Raw genomic sequence first — 25,247 nt, forward strand, 5'->3', positions numbered from 1 at the left:
GGAGGCTTTGAAAGGCACTAAGGAATGGTGTGGCCAAGTGCAAAGTTGCAGAGCGAGGAGGCTGGGTTCTCACAATATATTGGACTCTTAACTTGCTCTTTCCCCGGATCCGGTTCACACAGTTTTGTTAACCCAACCAGCCTGATTTCCATTCCCTTTATAGCCACTTTGCACTCTTCCTCAAGGCAGTTGTGGAAAAGCACCGATGGGCAGAAGTATGTGGAAGGTGGGAAAGAAAGAAAGGGGGAGAGGGAGAAAAAGAGAAAAAAGAAACAGAAAGAAACAGAGAGAGAGAGAGAAAGAAAGAGAGAGAAAGGAAGATAGAGAGAGAGCGAAAAAGAAAGAGAGAGCTAAAGAAGGAGAATGAGAAAGACAAAGAGTCAGAAAGTGAGAGAAAAAAGAAAGAGACAGCAAAAGAGAGAATGAGAGAGGGAGAAAGAGAGAGATGGAGAAAGAAAGAAAGAAAAAGAGAAAAGAGAGAATGGGAGAGGGAGAAAGAGATAGAGACAGACAGAAAGAGAGAGAAACAGAGAATGAGAGAGATGGAGAGATAGAGAGAGACAGAAAGAAAGAGAAAGAGAAAAGAGAATGAGAGAGAGGGAGAAAGAGAGAGATAGAGAGAGAAAAGAGAGAATGAGAGAGGGAGAAAGAGAGAGATGGAGAAAGAAAGAAAGAAAAAGAGAAAAGAGAGAATGGGAGAGGGAGAAAGAGATAGAGACAGACAGAAAGAGAGAGAAACAGAGAATGAGAGAGAGGGAGAGATAGAGAGAGACAGAAAGAAAGAGAGAGAGAGAAAAGAGAATGTGAGAGAGGGAGAAAGAGAGAGATAGAGACAGAGAGAGAAAAGAGAGAAGGAGAGAGAGGGAGAAAGAGAAAGCGACAGAGAGACAATATGAAAGAGAGAGACAGAGAGGGTGGCGAGGGAGGGCTTGTGCAACGGGCACGCTGCTGCTTGTGCAACCCGGACAGCGGGCAGGCGGAGGGACCAGCCCGGGCCAAGGCGGCTGAAGCGCGGGGCAAGCGCAGGAGCGGAAAACAAAGCAGGGCCGGGCGAGGAAGAGCCGCGCGCCCGTCTTCCCCCCCCCCGCCTTCCTTTCCGCGAGGCTGCGAAGCGAGTCCAAATAAGGTGTGATCGAGCCCCGTCAGCGCCTCCTTTCCCGCAGCCCGATTTGCCCTTATATGGGCATTTGAAGCGAGGGCGCGGGGGAAGCGCAGCGCCTGGCACACGGGCGCCCTCCGGCCGCATCGCCCGGGTACCGCAGTCGGGAAGGTGGGCAGCGCACGGTGCGGATAGGGCTGCAAAAGGAAGGAGACAGGGAGGGAGGGAGAGAGAGATTGGATGGATGGATGGAGAGAGGAACGGATGGAGAAAAGGATGGAAGGAGAAATGGAGGGAGGGAGGGGAGATGGGAGGGAGATGGAGGGAGCAAAGGAGGGAGGGAAGGAGGGAGAGAGGGAGGGAGAGATCATGGATGGTTGGAGGGAGGGAGAGAGGGTTGGATGGAGAGATTGGATGGATGGATGGAAAGAGGGATAGATAGATAGATGGATGGATGGATGGAGAGAGGAATGGATGGAGAAAAGGATGAAAGGAGAATGGAGGGAGGAAGGGATGGGACAATGGAGAGAACTGGAGGGAGGGAGAAAAGGATGGATGGAGAGAGGGAGGGAGGAAAATGGAGGGAGGGAGAAAGGGATGGAGGGAGGGAGAGATCATGGATGGTTGGAGGGAGGGAGAAGGGGTGGAGGGAGAGATTGGATGGATGGATGGATGAATGGATGGAAAGAGAGGATAGGTGGAGGGATGGATGGAGAGAGGAATGGACAGAGAAATGGAGGGAGGGAGAAATGAAGGGAGGAAGGGAGAAAAGGATGGATGGATAGAGAAAAGGAGGGGGGTGGATGGCTGGAGAGAGGGGTGGATGGAAGGATGGAGGGATGGAGAAAAGGATGGAGGAAGGGAGAGGAATGGAGGGAGGGGAGATGCAGGGATAGATGGATGAACAGCAACTTTTAAGAGGGCAGGACCTCAACTCCCAGAATTCCCCAGTAGGCACACTTGAAGATGGGTGGACTTTGACTCCCAGAATTCCCTAGTCATCGTGCTTTAAGATGGGTGCAGTTCAACTGCTTAACGACCGCTAGATTCATTTTTCACACTGGCAGAATCCCTGTGGTCATGTGATCAAAATTCAGCCGCTTGGCAACTGTCTTGTATTTACGACTGTTGCAGTGCAGTGTTCTGGGTTTCCTTTTGTGACCTGATAAGCAGAGTCAATGGGGAAACCAGGTTCACTTAACAACCGGGTCACTAACTTAATCACTGGAGGGCTATTCAATTAACAACTCTGGGCAATAGACAGTTGTACCCTGGGACAATTTCATAACTTTGTTGCTTAACCACAGGAATTTGAGGCTCTATTGTACATCAAGGACATCAATAGCTCGTATTTATGACGGTTGTAGCGTGACCTTCTGACGAGCAAATTGGAAAGCCTGATTCACTTAACAACCATGTAACTTACTTAACAAATGGCGCAAAAAACCTCACTTAACCAACATCTCCCTTAGCAACAGAAATGTGGTGTTGTAAGTTGAGGATTACCTGTACAGATTGCTGCCTGTTTTTGGGGGACGGGGGGTGACTCAGTTTTTTTTGTTCCACTCGTGTTAAATCCAACCCCACATCCTAGCTCCTGAATAAGGCATTCCACCCAACATTTTTTTCACTAAATGTTGCATTCTCCGCCTCATATCACAATTATTGTCATGAAATTAACACACAAAAATAACCCATCCAATCTTTTCAAACCCATAAGCAGTTTTCACTCTTTATTCTTTAGTTTTTAATTCCCTTTCTCCGCTCAATAACCCTTTTCCCCAAATCACTTCAAGGGTTGAAGCGGATTGACAGCAACGAGTCAGAAGCAAACATCTTATGCCAGGAGACCATGATAAACGTGATTTCGGGCAACACCCTCCAACCAAACTTTTAAACATTAGTCACTGCCCTAGGTGATGAAAACATTTAAAAAAAAACAAGGCAGATTAAAATCGAACAGAGGCCAAATATGGAGAAAATCTAATAATGTTAGGCATGGCTGTGAAAGAGTTAAAAGTATAATTGCTGGAAGGAAAAAAACCTGGTCTGCCCCTCCTTTCCTTGTGCTCTAAACAGGGACTTAGTTTTGTTCATGGTTAATAATCCAGGCTGGCTTTAAATGCCAGCTTTTTCTCCCAGAGAACAAATTGGTAGAGCTTAAGGCACTAAATCAGATCAAAGGCCTGTTGAATCTCACATGCTGTTTCGGTGATAGTGGGAGAACTAGTTTTAAAATCTGGTTAAAGTATAACTAATCTGTAACAGGAAAGTCCTAATCTGTGGGGCAGCAGAAAGATTTATTCCAGTAAAAGTGCTTGGAAATAATATATCTTATTTGTAACTTCTTCAGTGAAAAGGATCTTTTAGCAGATGATGGGAAAAAAGAGGCCTTTCTGCTGAAAATCAGGATATAAATAGATTTACTATTATTATGAACAGGAACAAACAGCTAGGCTTGTAACCGGGATAAGCAGCTTACCTGAAGACTGATCCACCCCCAAAAAACTTCTGATTCCATCGAACAGTTTATGCTTGTCCAGAATAAGTAATATTGCACATAGCAACTGTGTACATAGGCCCCAGTATTTTGAAAATACATGACCCCTATTTAATGCAGAGACATTTTAGCATTTGAAATAATAGAAAGTAGCTCGGGTTTTAGATTTTGGCAGTGGTTTTCTTTTCCTATTCTTCTTAGCTTATAAATTTGAAGTATTTGAAGCAGGAATTTATTTATTTATTCATTAATTCATTCATTTATTCCCAACAGGAAAGCAATGTCTTAAAAAAAAATAGATGGAAAGCACATGCTTTTTATCATCCTGGAGCAAAGAATAGATTTACAAGTTTAGATTATGGGCAGATGTGTTTATACACCATTGCTACTTAATATTTATTTTCCTTAACAATTGCCCATGGTAAATATTGTATATGCCTCTTGGCTAGTATTTTTTAACCTTGGCAGCTTTAAGGACTTTCAACTCGCAGAATTCCCCAGCCAGCATCCCTTACGAGCAGTATGAACCCAACTCCCAGAATTCCCACGCTGGCTTGGGAATTCTGCAAGCCAAAATGCAGGGATTGAGAAACACTGATTGAAGAGAATGACATAATTACCAAGTGTCTGTTCCTCAGAATTATGCTGACTTGGGAATTCAAAAATTGAAGTCTATATTAAATATCCTAAAGATTTAAAATATTCCTAAGACTGGAGAGGACAGTTAAAGAGGCAGATTTGTGATGCTTTTTTGTATAGTTTGTATTATATACAGAGTAAGATGGGCCAAGCGCAGTAAAATATTGAATTTTGTAATATATTTTCTGCAAAGAGCAATTTGGAGCATTGGTGAAATCAGTTAGGACTTCTCTACATTTTCTATCTCTATGGCTTCCTCCGAAGAGGCACCACGGACGAACTGCGGCTGCGCCGACCAATCGGCGTACAGGCGCTCTGCCCGCCTACAACTCTTTGGTGCAAAAAACTCGATGGTTTCCTGTTTTTAAAAGCACGAGAGCGCGAAAGGGAAAGAAAGCGGAGGGGAGAAAAAAGCAGCCGCCGGCCTTTGAAAAATGCCGAAACTGCCGCAGGAAGGCCCGAATCCTTTATTTATGCGATGGCTGGAGGAATGGCGCGACCAGGCCGAGGAGAACGGACGGCTCAAGAGCCAACGGGCCTATGAACGTGTAAGCCCCGCCCACCGCGGCAAGCCCCGCCTCCCATGAGTGTCTGTCTTGGGACACATTTTCTATTAAGGCAGATAATCAGAGTTGGAAGGGACCTTCTAGGTCATCTAGTCCAACACCCCGCTCAAGCGGGAGAATAACTATATATATAAAAGATGCAATAATTACCCCAGCTTTTGCCTACAACGTCATTTACAATAGTTGTTATCATAGCAATCAATGCAGGAATCAGCATATCTATTAGTGCACTTCGCTTAAGAGCAGAGTTTTGAGTGCAAGTGAGACCAGCATAACCATTTGTGTTTTAATCAGTATATTAATCAGATTGGTCATGAGAATTGGTAAGCGTGGTTATATTAATACCATTAAGCCAATTAATAATGTCTTTATGTTCATTATTCATCATACCAATGTCAGCGTGGATCCAAAAGGCAGGGTAATAATAATAATCTATGTATCACTATAATCATAGTGATACATAGATGACTGCTTATGAATCATGAAATTAAAAATGTATTAAGTGATATAGGGTCTACTGCGTAAGCAGGGGGTTGGACTAGAAGACCTCCAAGGTCCCTTCCAACTATTCTATTCTACATTCTATTTTATTCTACATTCTATTCTGCATTCTATTCTATTTTTTATTCCGATATCCTATCCTATCCTATCCTATCCTATCCTAGTCTATTCTACATTCTATTCTATTCTACATTTTATTCTATTCTACTTCGATGCACTAACCAGCAACAATTTTGGTGATTCTTAGCTGATCACAATTATCTAGAGTCCATCTCTCTTTGTCGTGCGCAGGCCCTGAGCTCCCTCCGCAAGTACCCCCTCCCTCTGCGCAGTGGCCGTGAGGCTCGGATTCTGATGTATTTTGGGGAGAAGATCTGCCGTCAGCTGGATGAACAGCTGGAGAGACACCGCAGCACCCAAGACGATACAGCACCGGCCGGTATGGAAGGAGAGGGGCCTGTGATCGCTATCGGTAGTTCTCAACTTACGAACGGTTGCTTAGCGACCGTTCACTAGGACCCATGCCAGGCTACTTATGACCCCGGTTCAGACAGGAGGGCCCTGTACCCATGTTCATGCGATTGCATTCGGGGTGTTTCAAATTGTGGTCATAAGTCAAGGACCACCTGAATTAGTTGGTGTTCATTTTTGTCAATGTTCCTTTGAAAAAGCTTGAATAAACATGACATACCATTGTGGTTAGCCGGCAGCAGGTGTGGACGGCTGAGGAGAGCAAGGACTCAGATGAAGGACCAGGACCATCAGGGAGTGGACTGCTGCCTTCAGAGATTGTGGGGACTAGCAGCAGCGATGAGGAGGTTCCCAAGGAGCCTGTGCCAAGTGTGCGGGTGTGCAGGATTGCTCGTAGGAGAGAGCAGCTGCAGCAGCATGGGTGACTTGTGAGTAAGGCTGCAGGGTAATGGCCCCTCCCTCAAGAAGATAAAAGGCAGCTATGAAACAAATGTACTTTGCAGAAGGCAAAGACGTTTTGAAACTCAGCCTCGTGGACATTATAGTTAGTTAGTCTTTGAAAACTCTTGTAAACTATTTCTTATCTGTGGTTTTTTGGCAGCCTTGAAAAACAACTTGGCAAGGCTCTTTCTTGTCAGAGCTAATTAGTTGGAAAAGCAGCCTTTTATCTGTGAAGAAAACAGAATTCGTAGATGAAACCTTAAAAGGTTGGGGCTGCTGCCTTTGTCTGGTGTTGGCTCTCTTCAAACCAGGTTGGGTCAGAACACATACTTCATGGCTCAGAAGCTTGGTTGAAAGCGTTTGTAACATGCATTCCAGGTGGGCCAATCCCGACGTCTCCTTGTAAAGGTCATGAAGATGTTGATGATCCAACTTACAGCGATAGGCTGGTGCTACCACCTGCCCTGTCCTCTCTGGAGCCAGTCCAGCCTCAAGAGCAACACTCAAAGGTGAGGAAGTCAGTATGGATAGTGTTCCTCTGCTCATTCCGGGGATGTTTGCAACTTTTTGTGCATGCAGGTAATTCTTGATGGACAGGGGAGACGGGAGGAGTCCCCTGAACCCCGAGATGGATGACAAATAAATTTTTGTAACGACAATAGGCACCTCGCGTGCAATCTGAAAATAACTGGACCGCCTCTTGATCACAGTTGGGCCGGGGGGAGGTTGGACTAGATGACCTACAAGGTCCCTTCCAACTCTGTAAATCTGTTCATGGATCGGCATTGACCGAAATCACTGTCAGACAATTGCGAAAGGCAGCTTTACTCGGCAGAGCTGACGTCCTGCAAACCAGACCAGTGGTGGGATTCAAATTTTCTTTTTTACTACCGGTTCTGTGGGTGTGGCTTGGTAGGTGTGGCATGGTTGGTGGGTGTGGTTTGGTAGGCGTGGCAGGGGAAGGGTACTGCAAAATCCCCATTCCCTCCCCACCCCACTGACCTGCATTCCAGCTTCGACTCAGAACAGTGCAGAGTAAAGTAACAAGAGTTGGAAGGGAACTTGGAGGTCATCTAGTCCAACCCCCTGCCCAAGCAGGAGACCCTACACCATTTCTGACAGATGGGAGTCCAGTCTCTTCTTGAAAGCCTCCGGTGATGACGCTCTCACAGCTGTTCCATTGGTTGATTGTTCTCACTGTCAGAAAGTTTCTCCTTATTTCCAGGTTGAATCTCTCCTTGATCAGTTTCCATCCATTGACTCTATACACCATTTCAGACAAACGGCTGTCAAGTCCCTTCTTAAAAACCTCCAGTGATGGAGCTCCCACAACTTCCAGAGGCAAACAATTAATAAACGGATTAATTGTTCCCACCATCAGGAAATTTTTCTTTAGTTCTAGGTTGGTTCTTGATAGATTATCAGTGGACAAAAATGCCAAATACAGTCTAGCAAGGTAACGGTAAAGGTTCCCGTTGCACATCCGTGCTGGTCATTTCTGGCTCTAGGGGGCGCTGCTCATCTCCGTCACAAAACCGAAGAGCCAGCGCTGTCCGAAGACGTCTCTGTGGTCATGCGGCCGGCAGGACTAAATGCCGAAGACGCACGGAACGCTGTTCCCACCAAAATGGTCCCTATTTTTCTACCTGCATTTTTACGTGCTTTCGAATTGCTAAGTTGGCAGAAGCTGAGTCAACGGGAGCTCACTCCCTTACACGGCGCTAGGGACTCGAACTGCCAACCTTTCTGATCAACAAGCTCAGCGTCTTAGCCACTGAGCCACCGTGTCCCTTTAAATACAGTCAGTAATATTAACTCCCTCCAACCCTTAAAAAAGACATGCCTGGTTTTATTTCGTTTTTTTTGCAGAAAAAGCAGACTGTTCCACGGCACCGGGCCCGGGGTTACATGCCAACTCGGCGATCTCCAGCTTATGCTATACTGTTGGCGCTCTATCACAACACCGTGGTAAGATACAGTTGATGCCAACCTCGCTGGTCTGCAGAAACATTTTAGGTGTCAGGATTCCGGCAGTCACGCCAATTAAATCATGAGTCTCGAGCCAAACTTCCAAAAATTCAAAAGGGTTTATTGGGAGTAACCATGCTGGCACTGCCTGGATGTAGCTGACTCTGAGACACATCATTCATTATCATCCTTGACCCTGGTTTTCCCCCACCCCCTGGGTGTATCCTAATTCATATTCTCCAATGGGACACAGCCATAGCCCAGAGTTATCAATCATGCTCTCCAGTTCACATATTTGCGCAGCAAAAACTTCAGTCACCTGGTTACTATCTTTGAACAACTATTAATGGAATGCACTTTCGATTTCCAAGCTGCCGCACTGTTCTTTCAGACCCCCTCCCTTTCTGTTGGCAGCTCTAAAAAGACCATAGAAATATTTTATGAGTTGACATTAGGCTTGAATCATCTGGTTGCGATCTAGATCTACATCGAGATTGTTCTCGACTTGCAACCGTTCGTTTTAGTGACCATTTAAAGTTACAAAAAAAATTAAAGAAAAATGAAATAAGCTATAATGTAAAATGAGATTGTATAAAATAAGAGTAAATGAATGTAGAAATTGAATAAGAATGTGGATAATACTGTTAAGTAATGCAAGAGATTATTTAAAGTTAATAAGTAATAATATGATACAAATTTGGATATGAAAGTTGATATATGTGCATAGAAATTGAATAAGAATATGGATAAAATTGTTAAATAAGACAGGAGAATATTTAAAGAAAAATGAAGTAAGCTATAATATGAAATGAGATTGTATAAAATAAGAGTAAATGAATGTAGAAATTGAATAAGAATGTGGATAATACTGTTAAGTAATGCAGGAGATTATTTAAAGTTAATAAGTAATAATATGATACAAATTTGGATATGAAAGTTGATATATGTGCATAGAAATTGAATAAGAATATGGATAAAATTGTTAAATCAGACAGGAGAATATTTAAAGAAAAATGAAGTAAGCTATAATATGAAATGAGATTGTATAAAATAAGAGTAATGAATATAGAAATTGAATAAGAATAAGGATAATGCTGTTAAGTAATGCATGAGATTACTTAGAGAAAATGGTCATAAGTAATAATATGATAGAAATTTGGATATGAAAGCTGGTCACGTCTGTATGAAAATGTGAAAAATGGAACCCCATTGTTCATCTAAGGAGATGTTTTTAAAAGATATATATATCTATATATATCTTTTAAAAACATCTCCTTAGATGAACAATGGGGTTGTATATATATATATATATTTAAAGTTACGAAGGCCCTAAAAAAAAAGAGACGGACAACCTGTCCTCGCAGTTTACAAGCGTTGCGCCATCCCCCACAGTCGTACGATCCAAATTTGGGTGCTTGGGAACCTGGAAGATTTTGGGAGGAATGGGAGGGGATGCCTGGCACCCTTTGAAGACTTCTGGAAACGGGATGATTAATTGTGCACCGGCTGTTAGCTTGAGAAGTTTAAACGATGTGAATTTAGACTCGAAGGTAGAAACAAGGAAGCAAACGCTGGAGGTTGTGTTGAATGTTTGCGGTGTCTTTTGGATTTCCTTCTTAGAAACCTGAGTCTCGGGACTACCTGACCAAACCAGAACTGCAGAAAAGTGCTCAGCCTCTCTGTGATAAATCCTTCTTTTTGGTAAGCTGATCCTCTCCCTGCTTGTTATTGCACCAATTAATTCATAATTAAGGGATTAAATTGATTGAAGATTGATTCTTTGTGTGTGTGTGTGTGTGTGTCTTCAAGTCAGTTTTTGTCTCCTGGTGGCTGCCTGGGTTAGTCGCTGTAATTTTCTTGGCATAGTTTTCTGGTTTGCCATTGCCTGGTGCTTCCTAGGAATGAGAGAGTGATCGGCTCAAAGACATCCACTTGGCTTTGTGCCTAAAGCGGGACTAGAACTCACCGTCTCCTGGTGATTGTCTGAAAGTCACCCAGCCGGCTTTCATGCCTAAGACAGGACTAGAACTCACCGTCTCCTGGTGATTGGCCCAAAGTCACCCAGCCGGTTTTCATGCCTAAGGCAGGACTAGAACTCACCGTCTCCTGGTGATTGGCCCAAAGTCACCCAGCCGGCTTTCGTGCCTAAGGCAGGACTAGAACTCACCGTCTCCTGGTGATTGGCCCAAAGTCACCCAGCCGGCTTTCGTGCCTAAGACAGGACTAGAACTCACCGCCTCCTGGTGATTGGCCCAAAGTCACCCAGCCGGCTTTCGTGCCTAAGGCAGGACTAGAACTCACCGCCTCCTGGTGATTGGCCCAAAGTCACCCAGCCGGCTTTCGTGCCTAAGGCAGAACTAGAACTCACCATCTCCTGGTGATTGGCCCAAAGTCACCCAGCGGCTTTCGTGCCTAAGGCAGAACTAGAACTCACCGTCTCCTGGTGATTGGCCCAAAGTCACCCAGCCGGCTTTCGTGCCTAAGGCAGAACTAGAACTCACCGCCTCCTGGTGATTGGCCCAAAGTCACCCAGCCGGCTTCGTGCCTAAGGCAGAACTAGAACTCACCATCTCCTGGTGATTGGCCCAAAGTCACCCAGCCGGCTTTCGTGCCTAAGGCAGGACTAGAACTCACCGCCTCCTGGTGATTGGCCCAAAGTCACCCAGCCGGCTTTCGTGCCTAAGGCAGAACTAGAACTCACCGTCTCCTGGTGATTGGCCCAAAGTCACCCAGCCGGCTTTCGTGCCTAAGGCAGGACTAGAACTCACCGTCTCCTGGTGATTGGCCCAAAGTCACCCAGCCGGCTTTCGTGCCTAAGGCAGGACTAGAACTCACTGTCTCCTGGTGATTGGCCCAAAGTCACCCAGCCGGCTTTCGTGCCTAAGACAGGACTAGAACTCACCGCCTCCTGGTGATTGGCCCAAAGTCACCCAGCCAGCTTTCATGCCTAAAATGGAACTAGAATTCACTATCTCCCAGTTTCTAACCTGATGCCTTAACCACGAGACCAAACTTGATGGCAGCAATAGCATTATTGTATGTGATATTGTATTAATAATTCTATTGCTATTTAGGCTAGCAATTTTCCCTGTTGATTCCTCCGTTACAGGCCGATCCTGGAAGTAAGAACACCCCCTGGTCTGCTGTCAGCACTCTGATTCGCAAGGAGCTAGTCCTCAAGACTAATATTCCAGCCAGGTTGATTATGTTATACTAAAGAGTTGGGAGTGGGGAGAATCTACCTGCACCCCGTTGGTTTTCTTGAACTTGTAGTGTTTTAAGAGCATTGGAGCAACTGTTGACAATCTATGCTTGTAAGTCCAAGAGAGAATAGGGGGTGAATGGATGATGGAAGGATGGACAGATGGAAGGAAGGAAGGATGGATAATGGAAGGATGAATGGATGATGGAAGGAAGGATGGATGGAAGGAAGGACGGATGGATAATGGAAGGATGAATGGATGATGGAAGGAAGGATGGATGGAAGGAAGGACGGATGGAAGGATGGACAGATGGAAGGAAGGAAGGATGGATAATGGAAGGATGAATGGATGATGGAAGGAAGGATGAATGGAAGGAAGGACGGATGGATGGAAGGAAGGAAGGATGGATGGAAGGAAGGATGAATGGATGAATGATGGAAGGATGGATGATGGAAGGAAGGATGGATGGAAGGAAGGACGGATGGATAATGGAAGGATGAATGGATGATGGAAGGAAGGATGGATGGAAGGAAGGAAGGATGGATGGATGGATGATGGAAGGATGGATGATGGAAGGAAGGACGGATGGAAGGAAGGAAGGAAGGATGGATGGATGGATAATGGAAGGATGGAAGGAAGGATGGATGGATCAATGATGGATGGATGGATGGATGATGGAAGGATGGATGGATGGATCAATGATGGAAGGATGGAAGGATGGATGGATGGATCAATGATGGATGGATGGATGGATCAATGATGGAAGGATGGATGGATGGATCGATGATGGAAGGATGGGTGGATGCATCAAGGGAGGGAGCTATTCAAAGCCTCAGGAAAATGGTTGAAAGGCTCCACCATGAGAGAAGCACCAATCAAGGGTTAAATTTGTTTTAGGACTATGTTTGTCCCCCCTTCATTTTATTTCACTAATTTTGTTTATTAAAAGTTCTACACCCCCCATCTCTCCTAAGCGACTCTGGGTGGTTTACCATAAAGCACTAAAACCTTCTCAGACCACAACTGAAAGCACCCTTAAAAAAACAATTAAGAACAAAGGTACAAATTGTACAAGTTAAAAGCGAACATCGAAGTTTAAACACTTGGAAGGCTAAAATTGGCAGGGGAGGCTGTGAGTAGGGATTTCAAGAGAACTGGGCCCCCAAACTCTTTTGATTTTGCAAACTCTTTTCCAACCAGATATTCGCTGACCGAAGCAGGGCTGAGAGTAGCCCAGGAGTTGCGAGCCGTCGAAGAGTTGGAGGAAAACAATTCCAGCACCACAAAAGCCACAGCACCCCAAACTGGAGAAGCTGTTGTGGAGGAAAACGACGGAAGCTCCTTGGGCTCAGAAAATTCAGATAGCAGCCCCACCAATAAATGCAGGTAATTCTTGACCTAACGGCCGCAAACGAAACCGGAATTTCCCCTGCAAAGAATTGGCAAAAATTCCATTCCAAATTTCCATGGATTCTCGGCCAAAAAACCCCCAAATGCTCCAGAACCAAACAAGCAACGGGTTCGCTTTAACGTCCGTGGAGTTCACATACCGATGGCAGAGTCTCTTCCCCGTGGTAGCGATTTGCTTAAAATAAACACAGCTACAAAAACAGGCCATAACATTAGGTCAGTGAATGCAATGTTCTATTTTGCCGTTGTCATGACTGAACGACCCTTGTGGGCGGGCTTTTATTACGGTCATAAGATGAGGACTACCTAAAAATTTCCACCTGGCCCAGCGGTCACATCTCTGGTGATCTTTCTTTCTTTCTTTCTTTCTTTCTTTCTTTCTTTCTTTCTTTCTTTCTTTCTTTCTTTCTTTCTTTCTTTCTTTCTTTCTTTCTTTCTTTCTTTCTTTCTTTCTAGATCAAGCTGTGAAAGGCCTAACTTGGGGCTGTCGAAACCCCAGTTTGTGCTGCGACCTGGAGGGTTTGATGTGATCCTTTGCGTGGATTTCATCGAGACCACGGGGTAAGCAGCTGCCACGCTAAAACCACAGCCTATGTGCAATAGGCACGGGGGAGAGGGTGTTGCTGTACAAAACCCAGCTCCCTTCTAGCACTGATGATGTTCCCTAGTTGGGTCATGAAATGTCTGCAAGAAAGCTGAGCTCAGAGACCACCAGGAATCAATACTCTTCCTCATTCCCTTCCTCCACCACTCACTCATTGATGATGTTACCTAGTTGGGTCATGAAACTCCTGCAAGGAAACCACCAAGCTCAGAGACCACCAAGGACCCCACAGTCCTCCTCCCCTTCCCCCTCTCCTTCTCCCCCTCTTCCTCCTCTTCCTCCTCCTGCCTTCTAGCACTGATGATGTTCCCTAGTTGGGCCATGAAACTCCTGCAAGAAAACCACCAAGCACTAAGGACCCCACAGTCCTCCTCCTCCTCTTCCTCTTCCTCCTCTCCACAACCCTCCTCCCTTCCAGCACTGATGATGTCCTCTAGTTTGGTCATGAAATGTCTGCAAGAAAACAACTAAAGGAAGAAGGGGGGAAAAAGGAATTCCTCCATGAAATAGATTGTGAAAAGCGCTTTCCCCCCCTCCTGCTTTCCAGCGGCCCCACGTCCCGTAAACAGGAGCTGGTGCGCGAACTCCAAGGTCACAACGTCCCGTTTAGCATCCGGAAGCTCCACATTGGTGATTTCCTCTGGGTGGCCAGAGAGCGGGGTCCCCATGGGGCAGGTGGGTGAGAAATTCCTGGAACGTAAAACGTTTTTCCCTCAATGGAGAAGAACTCCACTCTCTGCTTCCCCGGGATTCAATTCTTGTTCTAATCTCCTTTTTCCCAGAACTGTTGCCGCCAACCACGGCTCGTGAGCTGGTTTTAGACTACGTGGTAGAACGGAAACGGATGCCGGATTTATGCAGTAGCATCATTGACGGTCGCTTCCGGGAACAAAAGGTAGCAGCCTCCAAATTCCGGACTTGATAGAACAGAGAGTGGAATGGAATGGAATGGAATGGAATGGAATGGAATGGAATAGAATGGATGGAATGGAATAGAATGGAATGGAATGGAATGGAATGGAATGGATGGAATGGAATAGAATGGATGGAATGGAATGGAATGGAATGGAATGGAATGGAATGGAATGGAATGGAATGGAATGGATGGAATGGAATGGAATGGAATGGAATAGAATGGAATGGAATGGAATGGAATGGAATAGAATGTAGTATAGAATGGAATGGAATGGAATGGAATGGAATGGATGGAATGGAATAGAATGGAATGGAATGGAATGGAATGGAATGGAATGGAATGGATGGAATGGAATAGAATGGAATGGAATGGAATGGAATGGAATAGAATGTAGTATAGAATGGAATGGAATGGAATGGATGGAATGGAATAGAATGGAATGGAATGGAATGGAATGGAATGGAATGGAATGGAATGGAATGGAATAGAATGTAGTATAGAATGGAATGGAATGGAATGGAATGGAATGGATGGAATGGAATGGAATGGAATGGAATGGAATGGAATGGAATGGAATGGAATGGAATGGAATGGAATGGAATGGAATGGATGGAATGGAATAGAATGGAATGGAATGGAATGGAATGGAATAGAATGTAGTATAGAATGGAATGGAATGGAATGGATGGAATGGAATAGAATGGAATGGAATGGAATGGAATGGAATGGAATAGAATGTAGTATAGAATGGAATGGAATGGAATGGAATGGAATGGATGGAATGGAATAGAATGGAATGGAATGGAATGGAATGGAATGGAATGGAATAGAATGTAGTATAGAATGGAATGGAATGGAATGGAATGGAATGGAATGGAATGGAATGGAATGGAATGGAATGGAATGGAATAGAATAGAATAGAATAGAATAGAATAGAATAGAATAGAATAGAATAGAATAGAATAGAATAGAATAGAATAGAATAGAATAGAATAGAATAGAATAGAATAGAACAGAACAGAATAGAATAGAATAGAATAGAATGTGGAATGGAATGGAATGGAATGGAATGGAATGGAATGGAATGGAACGGAACGGAACGGAACGGAACGGAACAGAACAGAATATCGGAATAAAGAATAGAATAGAATTCTTTATTGGCCAAGTGTGATGGGACGCACAAGGAATTTGTCTTAGTGCAAATACTCTCAGTGTCCATAAAAGGAAAGATACTTTTGTCAAGAGTCAAGAATCATCAGGTGCAACACTTAATAATAATAGTCATAGGGTACAGTAAGCAATCAAATCATCATAGGAAACAGTCAATATAAATCGTAAGGATACAAGTGACAAATTTTCAGTCATATAGTCACAAGTGGGGGCGGGGATGGGCGATAAGGAGTGATGAGAAGATTAATAGAAATAGTAGTGTAGACTTTGTAAATAGTTGGACAGTGTTGAGGGAATTACTTGTTTAGCAGAGCGATAGAATCAGGAAGGACTTTTAAATTCTTTTATTTTACCGATGTCTCGAATCCAGTTCCGCCTGCGACAGTGCGGTCTTTCCCACCCCATCTACCTGGTAGAAGACGCAAATTCTGCACAGCACCTCAGCCTTCCCGAAAAGACTCTGCAACAAGCCATTATCAATACTCAGGTGAGGCTCACCTGCGAAGGGGATTCCTTGTGTCTCCAACTCCAGAAGCAACGAAGATGATTAGGGGACTGGAGGCTAAATCCTATGAAGAATAGTTGCAGGAATTGGGTTTGGCTGGTCTAGAGTAAAGAAGGACTCGGGTGTGGGGGGACATGATAGCCCTGTTTCAGTATTTGAGGGGCTGCCACAGAGAAGAGGGGCGGGGCAACAGAAGGCAGGACATGGAACAATGGATGGAAACTAATCAAGGAGAGGAGAAACATAGAAACAAGGAGAAATTTCCTGACTGGGAGAACAATTAATCAGTGGAACAGCTGGCCACCAGAAGTTGTGGGGGCTCCGTCACTGGGGGCTTTTAAGAAGAGACTGGACAGTCACTTGTCTGAGATGGCATAGGTTCTACTTGAGCAGGAGGCTGGACTAGAAGACCTCAAAGGTCCCTTCCAGCTCTGTTCTATTCTATTACTCTATTCTCTACTCTACTCTACTCTATTATTATTCCATTCCATTCCATTCTATTTTCCATTCCATTCCATTATTCTATCCTATATTCTATATTCTATTCTATTCTATTCTATTCTATTCTATTCTATTCTATTCTATTCTATTCTAATATTCTATTCTATTCTATTCTATTCTATTCTATTCTATTCTATTCTATTCTATTCTTTCCAATATTCTCTTCTCTTCTCTTCTCTTCTCTTCTCTTCTCTTCTCTTCTCTTCTCTTCTCTTCTCCTCTCCTCTCCTCTCCTCTCCTCTCCTCTCCTTTCCTCTTCCATTCCATTCCATTCCATTCCATTCTATTCTATTCTGTTCTGTTCTGTATTCTCTTCTCTTTTCTTCTGTTATTCTGTTCTATTTTCCATTCCATCATTCTATGTATTTTATTTCTATTTCTCTTCTCTGTGATCCTGTTACCTAAGAGGCTGTCGCAGAGAAGAGCAGGTTGACTTATACACCAAACCACCAATGGGCTGGACAAGCAGTAATGGGTGGAAGATCATTAAAGAGATTCTGTTATTCTGAAGATCCAACCTAGCATTAAGGAGAAATTTCCTGTCAGCGAGAACAATTTACAATTAAGAGTTGCTTCTAGAAGTTGTGGGTGCTGTAACACGGGAAGTTTTCTAGAAGAGACTGAACAGCTATTGGTCTAGAATGTTAGAGGGTCTTCTTATTGAGCAGCGGGTTGGACTAGAAGACCTCCAAAGTCCCTTCCAACTCTGTTGTTCCAAATCTGGCTCCAGGTGTTGCTGCTTCTTTTACCTTGTTCCTTTTAGCTGCATTAATCGTACCTCCAAAGGGGTTTTGAGGGGCATCAACTTGGAGATGCCCGTGATCATCGATCATCTGTTATCTCAGACAGAGCGGTCCAGTTCCTGGCTCAGGTTTGGAGGCAGTTCCTGTGGACCATTGGGCTGTCCCAAGGCCTGAGCTCAGCCTTCCATCCTTGCATTCATCAAGTGCATTCCATAAAGAGTTTTTCAAAGATAGTAACTAGGCGATTGACGTTTCTGCCGGCCCCAAACCTCTAATTGGAGAATATGATTGATGACTCTTGGCTATGGACGTATTTTGCTGGAGAATATGAATTAGGACACACCCAGAGGGGTGGGGGAAAAACAGGGTCATAGGTGAGACTATATTATGTGTCTCGGAATCGGCTTCATACAGATCATGCCGACATGTTCGCTTCTAATAAACCGTTTGAAGTTTTTTGAAGTTGGGCTCAAGGCTCGTGAGTTAATTAGGGCGATCTCCAGAATCCTGATGAGATCTTTTATTTCCCGCAGGTGATTGATGGCTTCTTTGTCAAGCGTACCCGTGACATTCGGGAATCTGCTGCTTATCTGACCATCATGACCCGTCATTTGACCAGACAGTACAAGGTAAGTTTGGAGCAATGTGGACTCCTTGGACCTCATGAGGACTAGCCTCTTACCTTTTTGTTTTGTTTTGTTTTGTTTAGCTCAGCATTAAGACTTCTATTTTGGGTGTAAAACCTTCCCGGTTTTAAGTCACTTTTTTTCCGGTGCCCTTGTAACTTCAATCGGTCGCTAGATAGAACTCTTGTGATCAGACGCAATGCTCTTCGGCTAAGCCTATTTCTACCAATTTCTTGTAAAAAATACGAGGGGAAAATAAAAATGAGGAATTGCTATATTAAATTAAATTGATTAAAACAATATTTGAAAATAACAGAGTGGAATTAGAACAGAACAGAATAGAATAGAATTCAGAATAGATTTCAGAATAGAGTAGAATAGAATAGGATTCAGGAATAGAATATAAAGGATAGAAATATAGAATAGAATAGAATAGAATAGAATAGAATAGAATAGAATAGAATAGAATAGAATAGAATAGAATAGCAGTCGGAAGGGACCTTGGAGGTCTTCTAGTCCAACCCCCTGGTCAAGCAGAAGACCCTATATAAGTTAAGCTATTTTTCATGTATAAATCAATATTTCTCAACCTCAGCCGCTGTAAGATGGTGCGTTTTAAGACTTTCAGCTCCCAGAATTCCCAGCTAGCCTGCTTTAAGCCATGTGGACTTCAACTCCCAGAATTCCTCTGGGAGTGGGTGGCATAAGTCGTAAGTCAAGGATCGGCCGTAAGTCAACTGCTTGTAAAGACCCAGAGCCATGATGGGGAAAAAGACGAGTTAAAGATAAGAGTTTCTCTCTAAGGAGGGGTTGGACTAGATAGATGACCTACAAGGTCCCTTCTGACTCTTAATCTGTAAGTAAGTAAATTATTTTTTCCCTCTATTTTTCCCCTGTAGGACAAAATGCTTTTGAGTTGTACCAAGCAGGAACTGGAGGATGAGCGCCCCCTGCAGCCCAGGGCGGGTACCTGCAGGCTTCTGACATTTGCTGAATTTAACGAAGGGGCTGTAAAAAATAAGGTGAGGAATTCGGCAAACAAACAAGTACGTCAGTACCTGGCCTATGAATAGCACAACTGCAAATAGAAAAAAACAATTCTCTACCTGCTTTTCCAATCTGCACTAAGTACAAACCTAGTGACTAGCAAATTTCTTGTGTGTCCAATCATACTTGGCCAATAAAGAATTCTATTTCTATTATTTCTATCCTCTATATTCTATTCTATTCTGTGCTATGCTGTTCTATTCTTACTATTCTGTTTTGTCCTATTCCTATTCTATTCCTATTCTATTATTTCTATCCTCTATATTCTATTCTATTCCTATTCTATTTCTATTCCTCTTCTATTATTTCTATATTCTATTCTATTCTATTATTTCTATTCTCTATATTCTATGCTATGCTAAGCTAAGCTATGCTATTCTATTCCTACTATTCTGTTCTGTTCTATTCCTATTCTATTTCTATTCCTATTCTATTATTTCTATCCTCTATATTCTATTCTATTCTATTCTATTCTATTCTATTCTATTCTATTCTATTCTATTCTATTCTATTCTAATTATTTCTATCCTCTATATTCTATTCTGTGCTATGCTATGCTAAGCTATTCCTACTATTCTGTTCTGTTCTGTTCTGTTCTGTTCTATTCTTATTCTATTTCTATTTCTATTTCTATTCCTTTTCTATTCTATTCTATTCTATTCTATTCTATTCTATTCTATTCTATTCTATTCTATTCTATTCTATTCTATTCTATTCTATTCTACTAACAAACCTGGTCAGACATTTCCAACTTTTCCAGGATGCTTATTTTTATTTTTATGTTTTTTTTCCCCTTTGGCTTGTCTTAAGCCCCTTTCACTGGATTTTTTCTTTTTTTCTTTTTGGAAGGATTTTTAAATTTGGTTTGTCATTGCCTCCTTCTTAGGGCTGAGAGAGCGTGGCTGGCTTGAAGCCCGAGGCAGGATTTGAATTCTCCCTGTTGCTAACCCGGTGCCTTCAGCGCTGCATGGATTTTGTCCAGATATTTAACCACAAGCCAGGGAAGAAGATTCCCTCTTGCTGAACCAGAGCTGCGTTCACACAATCGGCAAGGCCGCTTCTTTTCTAACCTGGTTCCCGCTTCCTTTTCCCAGGCACAGACTGTGTACGAAGTCTTCGCAAGGCAACTGATGCAGGTCAGCGGCCTCAGTGGAGAAAAGGCGGCTGCCATTTTGGAAAAATACAAGACGCCCGCCAGGTATGAAGATGGGGGAAGAGGGCTGGAGGTGGTTAGTTCTGTTAACCTGGATTTCGCCTAATGTGTGGACTGAGTCGATACTTGTAGTTTTCCCACATTGCAGGGAACAGCGACAACAGCTTGGGTATTTGTTCATAATGGCCTCATAAGGCTGGGTTGGCCTGTTTGTTTTGGTCAGATTCCGTCCTTAATCTCTCCGAGGTTAAAATTGGCTGATGGGAAAGATCAGTTTCTATGATGAACTTAGATCGGTGTATCTCAAGCTTAGCAACTTTAAGATGGGTGAGCTTTCAACTCCCAGAATCCCCCAGCCAGCATGCTTTAAGATGGGTGGACTTCAACTCCCAGAATCCCCCAGCCAGCATGCTTTAAGATGGATGGACCAGCTCCGAGAATTCCCTAGCCAGCATGCTTTAAGATAGGTGGACTTCATCTCCCAGAATCCCCCAGCCAGCCTGCTTTAAGATGGGTGAGCTTTCAACTCCCAGAATCCCCCAGCCAGCCTGCTTTAAGATGGGTGGACTTCAACTCCCAGAATTCTTCAGCTAGCCAACCCAAAGTAACTAATCCCCACCCCTTAATATGGTATACCGTGGCTAACTAACACTAAATAAATTCATGTGGATGTCAACATTGTGTTTAACCAACTTCTCCCTTAGAATTGTAGTTGCATTGTACATCTTTGTGGTCCACCTAAAGATTTCTTATTCATTCGAAGAGAATGAATAATATAACAGAAACAGAATATGGTTTGGACAATAACATTCTGAATTATTCCTTTATTTATTTATTCTGGATGTTGAGATAATAGATCTTCTAGCTGCCCAGGTCGAGAAACACGGCCTTAGAGGCTGTTTGCCGGCAAAACAGACCATGCTGTAACCTGGTTTAAAGCAACATCCTACATGGCGAAGTCTAAGATTCACATGTATGATGAAACATGGAAGGATTTTTTTTTCTTGGCATGTCAACGGTGGACATGCCACGGGACGCGGTGGCTCAGTGGCCAAGACGCCGAGCTTGTCCATCAGAAAGATCGGCAGTTCGGCGGTTTGAATCCCTAGCGGGGGTGTCACAGAGTGAGCTCCCATTCCTTGTCCCAGCTTCTGCCAACCTAGCAGTTTGAAAGCATGTTAAAAAATGCAAGTAGAAAAATAGGGACCCCTTTGGTGGGAAGGGAACAGCGCTCCGTGCACTTTCTGTGTTTAGTCCTGGCGGCCACAAGACCACGGAGACGTCTTCGGACAGTGCTGGCTCTTCGGCCTTGTAACGGAGATAAGCAGCGCCCCCCAGTGCTGGAAACGACTAGCACGGATGTGCGAGGGGAACCTTTACCTTTTACCTTACAACGGTGGGATCTGGTAACCTTCCCTGGTGTCCTTCATTCTCAGCCTGATGGAGGCTTACGCTGCGTGTCCGGATGGAGAAAGTCAGGAGTATCTTCTGAGTACCATCAAATGTGGCCAACTCCAGAGGTGAGTATCGGAGTTGGTGGTCTTTCCTCTTTCCTCACCTTCCCTCTTTTCACAAGCTCCCTCAGCCCCCAACCCAGAACATGGATGGTCCTCGACGTATGACCAGAATTGACCCCAAAGTTTCTGTTGCTAAGTGAGACATTTGTGAAGTGGGCTTTGCCCCACTTCACGTTTCTTGCCGCCGTCATTAAAAGTGAATCCCTGCAGTTATTAAGTCGGGGACATGGTTGTTAAGTGAACCTGACTTCCCCCACTGACTGTCAGGCGGTCGTGATCCTGGGACGCTGCAGCCATCATAAATATGAGTCGGTTGCCGATCATCTGGATTTTCAGTCGTAAGTGTGAAAAACGGTCATAGGTCCCTTTTTTCTGTGCCATTGAAACATCAAACCGTTGCTGAGGACTCTCTGAACTAAGGAAGGCGCATATTAAATGAGCCATGCCTGATTTTTACAACCTTTTTTTGCTCCGGTTGTTAAGTGAAGCACATGGTCGTTAAGAGAATTCAGTTTTCCCCCATTGGCTTTTCTTGTGGGAAGCTGGCCAGGAAGGTGGCAAATATGCAATCTACAACCATCGTAAGTCCATGCCAGTTTCCAAGTGTCCACATCTTAATCATGTGACATTAGATTTGCAGCCAAACCATGCCTGTGGTTTGCTTAACAACTGCCACACTTGCTTAACGACCGTTGCAAAAAAAGAGTCATACAATTGGGTCGCATATGTGACTGACCCCTTCTGCAACCATCATCACTTACGACCATGATGGATAAACTTGGAGTCTGTATCTGAGGAGGAAGATGAGCAGCTAACAGGGAGTGGGAATGTGGCTCTGTTGGCTGTGGAGGAGGTTGGGGAAGGGCAAAGTCTGGCTGGGCAGAGCAGGGGAGAGGTAGAACAAGGGAGGGAGTTCAGAGGAAGACCCAGGTCCATCACCCCCTCTTCACCCTAGGGCACGCAGGGAGGAACGGAGAAGGGAGCAACATGGGTTGCATGGCTTACGGGGGAGGAAAGGGCCCTGATTCCCTTCATTAGCCACAGCTGGGAAGGGAGTTTAAAAGAGAGGCAGGCTGCCTGCGGCAGGCTACTGAGAGCAAACGTGACTGTATCTTATATGGTGGTGGCTTATCTGTGTTCCTGCCATGTGTGAGTTTTGTTGTGCTTTCAAGTCTGAAATTCTTGCTCCTGCCATGCCAAACTAATTACTTCAGTTTGGCTTGTTTGGACTTTCAAGTTACAGTTTGTGTGTGCCTTGTTTTGGACTGAATTTTCTGCAGTCAAAGGCTGCTCCTGGGAGAGTTTTTCTCCAGCCAGAAGGTAACCTGGACATTGGGGGCAAAGTTGGAGCTAATAAAGGGACTCTTCTTGCTTATCTGACTGTGTTGCCTTTGTGCCATGCTCCTTTGGGTCATCACACATCGTGGTCCTAACTCAAGGACTACCTGTAAGCTGATGGGGATTGGTAGAGAGTTGCGCCCTGTAAATTGGACGGATAAATGAATAAATGACCAAAGGATCCTGAGAATTTGCCTTTTAGAACAATCCCTGACTCTTTTTTTCTTTTCCCCTTGTTTTTTCTGCAGAAACCTGGGTCCTTCTCTTAGCAAGACGCTGGCTCAATTGTACTGCACGCCTGGACCGCTGCCTTGAAGATCGAGAGGTTGTGAGAAGTGTGCAGTGGCTGTGTGTGTGTGTGTGAGAGAGAAAAGAATGACATTTACTGTGCTGTCAATGAAGAGAGAGATGCCCACAATTGGACACTGTTTGTAAAACAGCAGGAGAGGAGCGTGCATCGAATCATGTAGGCAAGATTTCTTTCCCAACCCCGGGAAGGAAGAATTTCTTTTTTTCATCTCTGCCTGCACTCAAACATACACACACACACACACAAACACTTTCTCCAGAAAAGGGTTTGGACAAATGCTGTCATTGTGAGTTCCCTTCAGTGCCCAATCCTGTCTAACGCTGTCCTGTTTGACTGAAAAGAACCTAAGAAAGATACTACTACCTCACATGCTAATAAAATCCTAATTGTCCTAATACTCCAATAAAGTTTCTAGTAGTTTTTAACAAGGGCTCTCCCTTTTCTCCTTTCAACCCTCCCATCCTTCTCCCCTTCCTTCCTTCCTTCCTTCCTTCCTTCCTTCCTTCCTTCCTTCCTTCCTTCCTTCCTTCCTCTCCCTTCCCACAATATCTTCCTCCTTCCCTCCTTCTTCCTTTCCACAATGTGTGTTTTCCTTCTTTTCTCCCTTCTTTCCCTCCCTCCCTCTCCCTTTCCACAATGTCTTCCTTCCTTCCCTCTCTTCCTTCCCACATTTCCTTCCTTCCTTCTTTCCCTCCCTTCCTCTCTTCCTTCCCACAATATCTTCCTATCTTCCTCCCTCCCTCCCTCTTCCGTTCCACAATGTCTTCCTTTCTTCCTTCCCTCTCCTTTCCCACATTTCCTTCCTTCCTTCTTTCCCTCCCTTCCTTCTTTCCCTCCCTTCCTTCCCAGTTTTCCTCCCTCCCTCCTTCCCTTCCTTCCCACAATGTCTTCCTTCCCTCCCTCCTTGTCTCCAAATTGCAAATGTTTGTCATAAGTCGAGGACTAACTATAGTTGACAAATGCAGGAAAAGAGAACTCCTGATCTAACACAGCCAAGTCCTTTTCCAATTTCCTACAGTGTCCTAAGCCATCATGGGTGAAGCCAGCCAACTATGGTTTATTTAATAAACCATAATTTCCAAAATCGTGTTTCAGGATTCCACATGACCCTGTTTTTAAAGTAACCCTCCTTGATTTGAACTGGAGCTGAATAGCAATAGCACTTAGACTTATATACCGCTTTATAGTGCCTTTCCAACCCTCTCAAAGCGGTTTTACAGAGTCAGCCTCTTGCTGCCAGCAATCTGGCTCCTCGTTTTACCCACCTCGGAAGGACGGAAGGCTGAGTCAACCTTGAGCCTGGTGAGATTCTAACTGCCATAATCGGCTGGATTATTATTGTTATTTTTTAAAATCACCATTTTAGGATCCCCAGTAATATTCTGACTTAAGGATGAGTCATTTGCCTGTTTGATGCTTTCAAATATTACAAGTGGGAAGAAGAGCAAAAAAAATTTTGGGCAGTCAGAGAGAAAAATAACTTGCAATCCTTCTTTAGCCCCATGACCACGGGAAGGATTTGTAATATTCGAAAGACAAATATTATTTCTTGCAGAGTCCAAATTAACGTCTGTTTTTAGTCACGATGCTCTAATTCCACCCAGGACTTTTCATACCTTGGGGGAACAAATTAAATTAGCTTTCAGAGGCTACTTTCAGCCACCTCTTAAAGTGACTCCTCAACACTCATTTATTCCAAAATAGTAGGCTAGGTATATATTTACGGCCACAATTGGAACTAGATATTTCATTGCTGGGGTGAGTTGTGCCTGATTTTATGGCCTTGGTATTTCAGTCAATTGCTGCGGTTGTTAAGTGGATCAGGTGGCCGTTAAGCGAACCCAGCCTTACCACCCTCACCCCCAACTGACTCTGCTTGTGGGAAGGTCACAAATGGTGGCTCGTGTGTTCCTGAGAGGCTGCCACCATTGCAAATACCTGCCAATTGCCAAGCAGCCATATTCTGGTCCCTTGACCAGGGGGATGCCGTGATGGACACAAGTCCGAGGATCGGTTGA

At 44.2% G+C, this 25,247-nt stretch overlaps 1 protein-coding gene across 2 annotated transcripts; it reads left to right on the forward strand.

The window, feature by feature from the left end:
• The first annotated feature begins 1,178 nt into the window (after positions 1-1,178).
• On the forward strand, positions 1,179-23,636 carry MUS81 (MUS81 structure-specific endonuclease subunit). 2 transcript variants are annotated; one of them, XM_087913618.1, is made up of 17 exons: positions 1,179-1,270; positions 4,610-4,786; positions 5,597-5,744; positions 6,596-6,726; positions 8,087-8,185; positions 9,806-9,886; positions 11,295-11,383; positions 12,589-12,774; positions 13,255-13,359; positions 13,950-14,077; positions 14,185-14,297; positions 15,860-15,976; positions 17,772-17,867; positions 18,764-18,886; positions 20,006-20,109; positions 21,501-21,584; positions 23,168-23,636. In XM_087913618.1, the coding sequence occupies exons 2-17, from the start codon at positions 4,673-4,675 to the stop codon at positions 23,232-23,234; spliced, it is 1,785 nt and encodes a 594-aa protein (XP_087769744.1). In that variant the 5' UTR covers positions 1,179-1,270; positions 4,610-4,672; the 3' UTR covers positions 23,235-23,636. The 2 variants fall into 2 exon arrangements, with proteins under 2 accessions (XP_087769744.1, XP_026572182.2); XM_026716397.2 differs by lacking the exon at positions 1,179-1,270 and having other exon boundaries at positions 4,503-4,786.
• The last annotated feature ends 1,611 nt before the right edge of the window (positions 23,637-25,247 follow it).

The sequence above is a fragment of the Pseudonaja textilis genome, chromosome 16 (genome assembly GCF_049901715.1).
Source record: "Pseudonaja textilis isolate UNSWEBS1 chromosome 16, rPseTex1.2, whole genome shotgun sequence".
NCBI lineage: Eukaryota > Metazoa > Chordata > Lepidosauria > Squamata > Elapidae > Pseudonaja > Pseudonaja textilis.

Bases quoted from the DNA above. Each gene is read 5' to 3' on its own strand.
- MUS81 (XM_087913618.1), top strand. From the start codon at position 4,673: ATGCCGAAACTGCCGCAGGAAGGCCCGAATCCTTTATTTATGCGATGG. The intron at 13,360-13,949 runs GTAAGCAGCTGC...CCTGCTTTCCAG, and splicing joins GATTTCATCGAGACCACGGG to CGGCCCCACGTCCCGTAAAC. The intron at 18,887-20,005 runs GTGAGGAATTCG...TCCTTTTCCCAG, and splicing joins AAGGGGCTGTAAAAAATAAG to GCACAGACTGTGTACGAAGT.